Source organism: Hylobates moloch, unplaced genomic scaffold, assembly GCF_009828535.3.
Source record: "Hylobates moloch isolate HMO894 unplaced genomic scaffold, HMol_V3 SCAFFOLD_1, whole genome shotgun sequence".
NCBI lineage: Eukaryota > Metazoa > Chordata > Mammalia > Primates > Hylobatidae > Hylobates > Hylobates moloch.
The window spans coordinates 44,563,153-44,574,678 of NW_026652276.1; the positions used below are offsets into that span (position 1 = coordinate 44,563,153).

General features: G+C 35.3%; 1 protein-coding gene across 5 annotated transcripts in view; it reads left to right on the top strand.

The window, feature by feature from the left end:
* Positions 1-11,526, top strand: part of BOLL (boule homolog, RNA binding protein) — a 78,375-nt gene that overhangs the window by 43,706 nt on the left and 23,143 nt on the right. For all 5 annotated transcript variants that reach the window (XR_009213811.1, XM_032755054.2, XM_058439898.1 and 2 more), the window contains exon 10: positions 730-828. Coding sequence is in view for 4 of the 5 variants with exons in the window: in XM_032755054.2 (XP_032610945.1) it covers positions 730-828 (99 nt within the window). In the remaining variant the exon portion in view is untranslated. The remainder of the gene's footprint in view (positions 1-729; positions 829-11,526) is intronic.

The following is an 11,526-nucleotide window of genomic DNA, read 5'->3' on the forward strand; positions in this document are numbered from 1 at the left end:
TTGTACTTTTATATGATAATATTTAATATGTATTAGTTTAAATAAAAGGCATTACTAAAAATTCTACCTTTATTTTTCTAACATGACAATGGGAAAATTTTAAATAACATATGTAGCTCACATTATATTTCTTTTTTTATTTTTTATTTTTTTATTTTATTATTATACTTTAAGTTTTAGAGTACATGTGTACAACGTGCAGGTTTGTTACATATGTGTACATGTGCCATGTTGGTGTGCTGGACCCATCATATATTTCTATTTGACAGTGCTGGTCTAGAGCCACATCTATCAACAGTATACCTCTACTAGAATTTCTACAAATACCACAAATTTTGTATATCACAAACCTAACTCCTTCTCTCCAACCCTTAAGACACAATTACATGAATATTAAGCTTTCCTTGTATTCTATATTCCAATGAATGGTACCACCATCTGCTGGACAAGCCATAACTGCATTTACATAATCTCTTCCCTTGCCTGTTGAATCCCTATACGTGTCTATAGGATTTGTGATCATTCTGACTACTGTCTATTTCCCTCATCAGATTATAAGTTAATTCATTATATTAACTCATCAGATTATAAGTTAATTAAACATAAGGGAATGTGTTTTTAACTGTTTCTACATTGTATAGCTAGATGATTAGTATATTGTAAATGCTGAGTAAATATTTTGAATTAATAAATGAAAGGTGATATTTTTTGTCTCTTTTTTTGTAATAGCCTTATTCTGATCATGGAGTTCAAGCAACGTATCACCAGGTTTATGCTCCAAGTGCCATCACTATGCCTGCGCCTGTGATGCAGCCTGAACCAATAAAAGTAAGAAATTTGTTTTGACTTTTTACTTTGTTTTTCTTCCATTGTATTTCAAGTTTTCCAACTTTCTCTTCTAGAAAGGAACAATTTTGGATATTTGCATCACACTTGTGATCAGAAGTACAGAATTAGCAAACTCTTTCATGTGAAGGAAATATAATTCTAAATTAACTATAATGGTCTTTTTTATTTATTGTGGTAACATATGCAACTTAAAAATTTTCTATTTCAACCATTGTTAAGTGTACAGTTCGGTGGCATTAATTACATTCACAATGCTATGCAATCATCACCATTGTTTCCAAACCTTTTCCTCACCCCAAGTTGAAACTGCACCCATTAAGCAATAACTCTTCCTATGGGCTTCCTCCCAACCCCTGGTCCCTGGTAACCTCTAATTTACTTTCTATCTATATGAATTTGCCTATTCTAGATATTTAATGTACACTACTCTGATTTTTATTATCTATGTTGATGACATGTGGCATTTATGGGGAGATGAAAACAATTAATTATCTCCTTTTCCAGTTTGGGAATCATGTTCATGCCTCCTTAGTCAGATTCAGGCCAAAGAATGATAATCTAGTTATACCCATGTATATACTCAATATATTTTGACTATCTACTATGTATCAGGGAATTCTTCCTATTCCCTTATGAACAAGTTTCTTGGTGAAACTCTTGCATCATTCCATTAAGGAAATGAACTTTATCTGCAGTAAAGAGCCACAGACTGATCAACTGTTGAGATGGTAATATGAATCCTGCATACAGTGTACTTTAGTGAGGAAGGTAGGCATAGTCTTTGCATTAGAATAATGGATATTAGCTGTTTCACACTCATATTTATGTTCTGGCCCATCCTATGTGTTGAACTCAATACCAAGACAGTCTACTTTAAGGAGCCTTCCAATCTTCTCGTGTCCCTTCACCCCAATCCCACTCACTGCATCCCTTCATTGGCTTTACCACTATACACCAAACATGAAATAAAACCATAATTTTGACATATTGTCAAAACCTATAGTGTTACTAAACATTACTTATAGAGGCTTCATTTTTAGTATTGTTAGAAAATCTCCTAAAACAGACTTCTTCTGTCGTTAACATTTACTCCAAATATACTTCTGCAGAAATGGCTGATGTTGCTATGCCATATTATGTAAGTGATAGTTATTTTCAGTTACTGAGAGAGAGCTATATCACAAGGGATGGAAACTGTGTAATTTATACAATTATACAAATTAAATAATGTGAATAAAGGATGGAGTGGTGGGTGGTATTTGGATAGGAGAAATTTCCAAAGGATGTTAATGTTAAACATTCTTAAAATTTAATTCTTCTAGTTTAAGAGTATATATTTCTCTAAATTTTCTTAGTTCTGTGAGTAGGTAACATCAGAAATTGTACGGAGAAACTGGTATCTTACTCTTTAATATAGTCATATAAAGATTACCAATTCTGGCCAACTGTGGTGGCTCATGCCTGTAATCCCAGCATTTTGGGAGGCCAAGGTAGGAGGATTGCTTGAAGCCAGGAGTTTGAGACCATAGTGAGACCTTGCCTCTACAAAATAAAAATTTAAAAAACTAGCCGGGCATGGTGGTGCACCCCTATAGTGCTAACTACTCAGGAGGCTGAGGCAGGATGATCACTTGAGCCCCAAGGTTCAAGGTTACAGTGAGCTATGATCACGCCATTGCATTCTAGTCTGGGCAACAGAGTGAGACTGTGTATATCTCTAAAATTAAAAAAAAAAAATTACCAATTCCTCTTTTGTTAGAGATGGAAAAAAAATAGACTTCCAGAGTCAAAACTGGAACACAAGACAGTTATGTAGAATTTTGTGTTTCTCATTTTTATTTTTTAAGGTTAAATGTTCCATGCATTTTATACTCAGTATTTTTCTTTAGGTGGTTTAGTGGCCCTCAATACAAAACGTTACCCCACTCAGAGACAGAAACTCCAAAACCACTTCTGTAGTTTTCTAGAACTATATAATGCTGTAGAAATGCTTTAATATGCATGTATTACTATGTGGCAAATTATCTATTTTTATTTATAGTGCATTTGTATTATAACATGGAAATCTTAATATACAAATGTTGTTCTACGTTACGAAACAATCTTTTTCTAGAACATATTATTAATATTAAAATATTAGTGAATGACATTTGAAACATTAGCCTTTTTTACTTCCAATGCAAATTTTCTCTAGTACCAAAAATCTTGGTGACTTTTAAAATAGAAAGGTGGAAATATTCTTTGGAAGAGTTGTTGTTTTTATAAGCGTAAAACTCATTTTTAAAACTCTAATGATTACAACTTTATGAATGTTAATTGAGGATATCCCAAAGTAGGAATTTCAGATGTCAAAACTATCTTGAAACAACAAATCTATTCCATAAAATAGAAACCTTATGCAGAGTTCGAAGCACAAGTCTAACTGCTGTGAAGTACTGTTTACCAGAAACTACTCATTGACTGTAAGCCACAGCCCACATACTCTGTCAAATCAAATACAAAAACGAATAAATACAAAACAGACCAATATAGAGGTAACTAGATTAATATGATACTAATTAGGGCCATCATTCCCTAATTCAGCAGTAACATCTTATACAGAATCAAGTTTTAGGCCAGTTGTGGTAACTCATACCTGAACTCCAGCACTTTGGGAGGCCAAGGCAGGAGGATCACTTGAGCCAGGAGTCTGAGGCCAGCCTGGCAATATGGAGAGACCCCATCTATAATTTTAAAAAAGAGAATTAAGTTTTAAAGTCAAAAAAAGCAAAACCACATAATGTCAAAATTATCCCACTGAACTAGACTAGGAAGGAACAAAAAGAAAATCTGTGTTTCTGGGTATATGAACTATTATGTTTCTAAGATAAATATCAAACCCCAAGGTATGAAGGGTATGAGCGGAGAATTCTAAAGTGTTTCGGTTTTCTTACAGTGTTTTTACATTTTTGCATTAATATAAGTATCTAATAAATTTGTTCTTATATGGATGAAGTTCAATGTGTATTTTATTTAACTCCCATGTCTACTAACAATCGATGAAAACATATGGCTATTAAGGATCATATTTAACCACTTGCCCAGGCTATAAGGAATTTCTTCTAATTAAAGTACTGATTGGACTTAAATGAAAAACACAACTAATGCTCTAAAAGTATGATTCAGAAGTAAATTGGAGAGGGATCTGAACTACTACCACTATCTACTTCTAGTTCAGAGGCCCAGAGTGTGCACTTACCTAAAAATTAGCAACTATATCTACTTTACAAAAAGATTCCACTACCAGTATCTTTTTCCCAACCAATTTCCTCACTTGAGTATCATTAATACTTCTTATAAATCAATTTAGAGACTAAAATTGTCTTGTATTCTGAAAAACCTAGGAAGGACAAGTATAAAGCAATGTAATCTAGAAGGCAGAGGCAGGAAAAGCTGGTGCCTTGTAACTCTGAATATATAAGGAGGGTATAAATTTTCATGTATGCTACATATAGTCAGACAATAGACAGACTCAGATTCTCTAGAATAAGTTTTTTACTCATAAAGAACTAGGCAGAAGGAGCAAAAAATGCTCACCCACTTAGACATTAGAAATTGTGTAAGTTCTGTGTCTACCAAGCCTCCTTTTTGATGTAAATCTAAAAGAGGTGACATAGGACAGTAAGGAGAATCAAGTGTTCATGGCACCAATTCTAATTGTCATGGGTAGATCCCCATTCAAGGATGAGTAAACAGAAAAGTATATATTATATGGATTCTGTGAAAAAAATTGAATATGGCACTACATTGAAGGCAAGGATGAATAGTATAAATATGTATATATGTATAAGAACATATGTATGAGAGGAAATTAAATACAGTTTTTAAGATATATCCCATGTTCTCAGTAATGGATCTTTAAAAAACAATTGCAAACTGAAAAACAGGAAAAATGAAATGGTTGCTGGCTAGTGTAAGAAAATACTGCCCAAAAACTATTGACATGATGGAAAGAATCATATTTGCCTTTGTCATAAAGGGCCAGTAGTCTCAAAAGAAAATGAAATCCTTGATAGAGAAGGATATTTTTAATTCTTCCAGAATGTAAAAGAAAATAACATGAAAGATGAAATGATGAGATAAAATGCTAGAATAGAGAGAGCAGAGAGACAGGTCCAACCAAAAAATAGTAATTATCAAGAAAAGAATACAGAATAAATGGAACAGAAAGAATGTGCAGAAATTTTAACAGCAAAACAAAATCAAAAACACTGTGACTTGAATTTACAAATCAAAAAAGGATTCATCATGCCTCAAACAAAATTAATGAGAGGCAACCCATGCATAGATATCCTGGCAGTTATCTTTCCCCCATCATCCCACCCTACCAAACATCCTTGGCCTTTTAACCTATTTTTTAACATTTTATTTTAAAATAATTTTACACTTAGAGAAAGGTTGTAAAAATAATACATAGAGTTCATGTATCTCTTCAACTTCTAATTTTAACAGCTTACGTAATCAACAATTAGCAAAACCAAGAAATTAGCATTCATAAAGTACTATTAAGTAAACTACAGACCTATTAAGTAAACTACAAACTTCACCATTTTTTTAACTTATATTCTTTTTCTGTTCTAGGATCTAATCTAAGATCCTACATTAATTTGTCATGTCTCCTTATTCTCCACCAATCTGTGACATTTACGTAGTATTTTATTGTCTTTCATGACCTTGATTCTTTTTTAAATACTGATTTTTTTGTAGAATACTCTTCACTTTGAGTTTGGCCTATGTTTTCTCTTAATTAGATAAAGGTTATGAATTTGGGACAATAATATCACAGAGGTGATATGCCCTTATCAGTGTGTCATATCAGGGGATATAAGATGTCAAAATGTCTAATTACTGGCAGTGTTAACTTTGATCACTTTAAGCTTAAAAAGTAACTTGCCCACAGTAGCATAGTTGAGTAAGTGGCAGATCCAGGATTCTAATCTAAGCATGCTTTCTACCGTAGAGAAAAAGTTAGCTGGTCTCTTAAATCCTTGCATGAAGATCACTGACAAACCATGCACAAAGAATTTCCCATTAGGATTTTAGTGCCTCCCTCTTAACTATGACGTGCAACCACATTAGAAGAAAACCTCTAGAGTGAGAGAACAAAATGAACAGAAAAAAAGAAATTCATAAGAAACATACAATGCAGGGAGCAGAAGAAAATATCAAAGAAACTACAATTAATATCCTCTCCGAAATAGGCAAAAACTGAGAAGTGGTACATGCATAGACAGCCTGATACTTTTTCTCTCAAACATTTGTCCTTTTAATTTTTTTAGCCTTGCATTTTGAAATAATTTCAGATTTACTGAGAAGTTATAGAAATAATAGTTTCTGTATATCCTTCGCCTACTTCATCCTTTGGCTAGAGGGCATTGGTACAGGAAATGAACATCAGTACAGTCATCTAAACTATACACCTTATTCTAAAATGTCACTAGTTTTTCCACTAATGTGATAACTGAAATAAAATATGTGTGAGTTAAATATTACAGGCAAAAGTTTTCAGAAAGTAGAATCAAAAAAGACTGAGGTGAATAATAATAGAGAAAAGATAAAATTAGATTAATCCAAGAAGTCAAGTATTTTTTAAATTGCAGAAAGAGGAATAGAGAAAAATCATTGAAGGAAATTATCAATAAATTAATACGAGAAAACTTCCTAGAAACTTAAGGACAAGAGTCTCTAAATTGAAAGGGCCTACCAACTACTTGTCACAATTACTGCAAAAGACTCACACTAAGGCCAATTATTGTGAAATTTCAGAATGGCAGGAATAATAGAAAAAATTCCAAAAGCTACTAAAGAGAGAAAATAGATCACATTTTCCCTTGATCTTATCCATTTTTTTAAATAAATTTTACAATAACTTTTACCTCAAATGTATCATGTAACCTGGAAATAATTATGTCTCAATGGTTCACTTTGTAAGAATGTTTAGTGTATTTTTGCAGTAATTTTCTGCTTTATTTTTCATTATGCAGACTTTAAATAGAATTCTTTTTTTTTTTATTTTATTATTATTAAAGTTTTAGGGTACATGTCACAACGTGCAGGTTCGTTACGTATGTATACATGTGACATGTTGGTGTGCTGCACCCATTAACTCGTCATTTAGCATTAGGTATATCTCCTAATGCTATCCCTCCCCCCTCCCCCCACCCCACAACAGTCCCCGGAGTGTGATGTTCCCCTTCCTGTGTCCATGTGTTCTCATTGTTCAGTTCCCACCTATGAGTGAGAACATGCAGTGTTTGGTTTTTTGTCCTTGTGATAGTTTGCTGAGAATGAGGGTTTCCAGCTTCATCCATGTCCTTACAAAGGACATGAACTCATCATTTTTTATGGCTGCATAGTATTCCATGGTGTATATGTGCCACATTTTCTTAATCCAGTCTATCATTGGTGGACATTTGGGTTGGTTCCAAGTCTTTGCTATTGTGAATAGTGCTGCAATAAACATACGTGTGCATATGTCTTTATAGCAGCATGATTTATAATCCTTTGGGTATATACCCAGTAATGGGATGGCTGGGTCAAATGGTATTTCTAGTTCTAGATTCCTGAGGAGTCGCCACACTGACTTCCACAATGGTTGAACTGGTTTACAGTGCCACCAACAGTGTAAAAGTGTTCCTATTTCTCCACATCCTCTCCAGCACCTGTTGTTTCCTGACTTTTTAATGATGGCATTCTGACTGGTGTGAGATGGTATCTCATTGTGGTTTTGATTTGCATTTCTCTGATGGCCAGTGAGGGTGAGCATTTTTTCATGTGTTTTTTGGCTGCATAAATGTCTTCTTTTGAGAAGTGTCTGTTCATATCCTTTGCCCACTTTTTGATGGAGTTGTTTTTTTCTTGTAAATTTGTTTGAGTTCATTGTAGATTCTGGATATTAGCCCTTTGTCAGATGAGTAGGTTGCAAAAATTTTCTCCCATTCTGTAGGTTGCCTGTTCACTCTGATGGTAGTTTCTTTTGCTGTGCAGAAGCTCTTTAGTTTAATTAGATCCCATTTGTCAATTTTGGCTTTTGTTGCCATTGCTTTTGGTGTTTTAGACATGAAGTCCTTGCCCAGCCTATGTCCTGAATGGTATTGCCTAGGTTTTCTTCTAGGGTTTTTATGGTTTTAGGTCTAACATGTAAGTCTTTAATCCATCTTGAATTAATTTTTGTATAAGGTGTAAGGAAGGGATCCAGTTTCAGCTTTCTACATATGGCCAGCCAGTTTTCCCAGCACCATTTATTAAATAGGGAATCCTTTCCCCATTTCTTGTTTTTGTCAGGTTTGTCAAAGATAAGATACTTGTAGATATGCGGCATTATTTCTGAGGGCTCTGTTCTGTTCCATTGGTCTATATCTCTGTTTTGGTACCAGTACCATGCTGTTTTGGTTACTGTAGCCTCGTTAGTATAGTTTGAAGTCAGGTAGCGTGATGCCTCCAGCTTTGTTCTTTCGGCTTAGGATTGACTTGGCAATGCGGGCTCTTTTTTGGTTCCATATGAACTTTAAAGTAGTTTTTTCCAATGCTGTGAAGAAAGTCATTGGTAGCTTGATGGGGATGGCATTGAATCTATAAATTACCTTGGGCAGTATGGCCATTTTCATGATACTGATTCTTCCTACCCATGAGCGTGGAATGTTCTTCCATTTGTTTGTATCCTCTTTTATTTCCTTGAGCAGTGGTTTGTAGTTCTCCTTGAAGAGGTCCTTTACATCCCTTGTAAGTTGGATTTCTAGGTATTTTATTCTCTTTGAAGCAATTGTGAATGGGAGTTCACTCATGATTTGGCTCTGTGTTTGTTTGTTAGTGGTGTACAAGAATGCTTGTGATTTTTGAACATTGATTTTGTATCCTGAGACTTTGCTGAAGTTGCTTATCAGCTTAAGGAGATTTTGGGCTGAGACGATGGGGTTTTCTAGATATGCAATCATGTCATCTGCAAACAGGGACAATTTGACTTCCTCTTTTCCTAATTGAATGCCCTTTATTTCCGTCTCCTGCCTGATTTCCCTGGCCAGAACTTCCAACACTATGTTGAATAGGAGTGGTGAGAGAGGGCATCCCTGTCTTGTGCCATTTCAAAGGGAATGCTTCCAGTTTTTTGTCCATTCAGTATGATATTGGCTATGGGTTTTTCATAGATAGCTTTTGTTATTTTGAGATATGTCCCATCAATACCTAATTTATTGAGAGTTTTTAGCATGAAGTGTTGTTGAATTTTGTCAAAGGCCTTTTCTGCATCTGTTGAGATAATCATGTGGGTTTTGTCTTTGGTTCTGTTTATATGCTGGATTACGTTTATTGATTTTCATATGTTGAACCAGCCTTGCATCCCAGGGATGAAGCCCACTTGATCATGGTGGATAAGCTTTTTGATGTGCTGCTGGATTCGGTTTGCCAGTATTTTATTGAGGATTTTTGCATCAATGTTCATCAAGGATATTGGTCTAAAATTCTTTTTTCTGTTGTGTCTCTGCCAGGCTTTGGTATCAGGATGATGCTGGCCTCATAAAATTAGTTAGGGAGGATTCCCTCTTTTTCTATTGATTGGAATAGTTTCAGAAGGAATGGTAGCAGCTCCTCCTTGTACCTCTGGTAGAATTCAGCTGTGAATCCATCTGGTCCTGGACTTTTTTTGGTTGGTAAGCTATTAATTATTGCCTCAATTTCAGAGCCTGTTATTGGTCTATTCAGAGATTCAACTTATTCCTGGTTTAGTCTTGGGAGGGTGTATGTGTCCAGGAATTTATCCATTTCTTCTAGATTTTCTAATTTATTTGTGTAGAGGTATTTATAGTATTCTCTGATGGTAGTTTGTATTTCTGTGGGATCGTGGTGATATCCCCTTTGTCATTTTTTATTGCATCTATTTGATTCTTCTCTCTTTTCTTCTTTATTAGTCTTGCTTGTGGTCTATCAATTTTGTTGATCTTTTCAAAAAACCAGCTCCTGTATTCATTGATTTTTTTAAGGGTGTTTTGTGTCTCTATTTCCTTCAGTTCTGCTCTGATCTTAGTTATTTCTTGCCTTCTGCCAGCTTTTGAATGTGTTTGCTCTTGCTTCTCTAGTTCTTTTAATTGTGATGTTAGGATGTCAATTTTAGATCTTTCCTGCTTTCTCTTGTGGGCATTTAGTGCTATAAATTTCCCTCTACACACTGCTTTGAATGTGTCCCAGAGATTCTGGTATGTTGTATCTTTGTTCTCATTGGTTTCAAAGAACATCTTTATTTCTGCCTTCATTTCGTTATGTACTCAGTAGTCATTCAGGAGCAGGTTGTTCAGTTTTCATGTAGTTGAGTGGTTTTGAGTGAGTTTCTTAATCCTGAGTTCTAGTTTGATTGCACTGTGGTCTGAGAGACAGTTTGTTATAATTTCTGTTCTTTTACATTTGCTGAGGAGTGCTTTACTTCCAACTATGTGGTCAATTTTGGAATAGGTGTGGCGTGGTGCTGAAAAGAATATATATTCTGTAGATTTGGGGCGGAGAGTTCTGTAGATGTCTATTAGGTCCGCTTGGTGCAGAGCTGAGTTCAATTCCTGGATATCCTTGTTAACTTTCTGTCTCGTTGATCTCTCTAATGTTGACAATGGGGTGTTAAAGTCTCCCATTATTATTGTGTGGGAGTCTAAGTCTCTTGGTAGGTCACTAAGGACTTGCTTTATGAATCTGGGTGCTCCTGTATTGGGTGCATATATATTTAGGATGATAGTTAGCTCTTCTTGTGGAACTGATCCCTTTAGCATTATGTAATGGCCTTCTTTGTCTCTTTTGATCTTTGTTAGTTTAAAGTCTGTTTTATCCGAGACTAGGATTGCAACCTCTGCCTCTTTTGTTTTCCATTTGCTTGGTAGATCTTCCTCCATCCCTTTATTTTGAGCCTATGTGTGTCTCTGCACATGAGATGGGTTTCCTGAATACAGCACACTGATGGGTCTTGACTCTTTATCCAATTTGCCAGTCTGTGTCTTTTAATTGGAGCATTTAGCTCATTTACATTTAAGGTTAATATTGTTATGTGTGAATGTGATCCTGTCATTATGATGTTAGCTGGTTATTTTGCTCATTAGTTGATGGAGTTTCTTCCTAGCCTCAATGGTCTTTACAATTTGGCTTGTTTTTGCAGTGGCTGGTACCTGTTGTTCCTTTCCATGTTTAGTGCTTCCTTCAGGAGCTCTTTTAGGGCAGGCCTGGTGGTGAAAAAATCTCTCAGCATTTGCTTGTCTGTAAAGTATTTTATTTCTCCTTCACTTATGAAGCTTAGTTTGGCTGGATATGAAATTCTGAGTTGAAAATTCTTTTCTTTAAGAATGTTGAGGGTCGGGCACGGTGGCTCACACTTGTAATCCCAGTACTTTGGGAGGCCGAGGCAGGTGGATCACGAGGTCAGGAGATTGAGACCATGGTGAAACCCTGTGTCTACTAAAAATACAAAAAATTAGCCAGGCGTGGTGGCGGGCGCCTGTAGTCCCAGCTACTCGGAGAGGCTGAGGCAGGAGAATGGCGTGAACCCGGGAGGCAGAGCTTGCAGTGAGCCAAGATTGTGCCACTGCACTCCAGCCTGGGTGACAGAGCAAGACTCCGTCTCAAAAAAAAAAAAAAAAAAAAAAAAAAAAAAAAAAAAAAAAAAAAAAA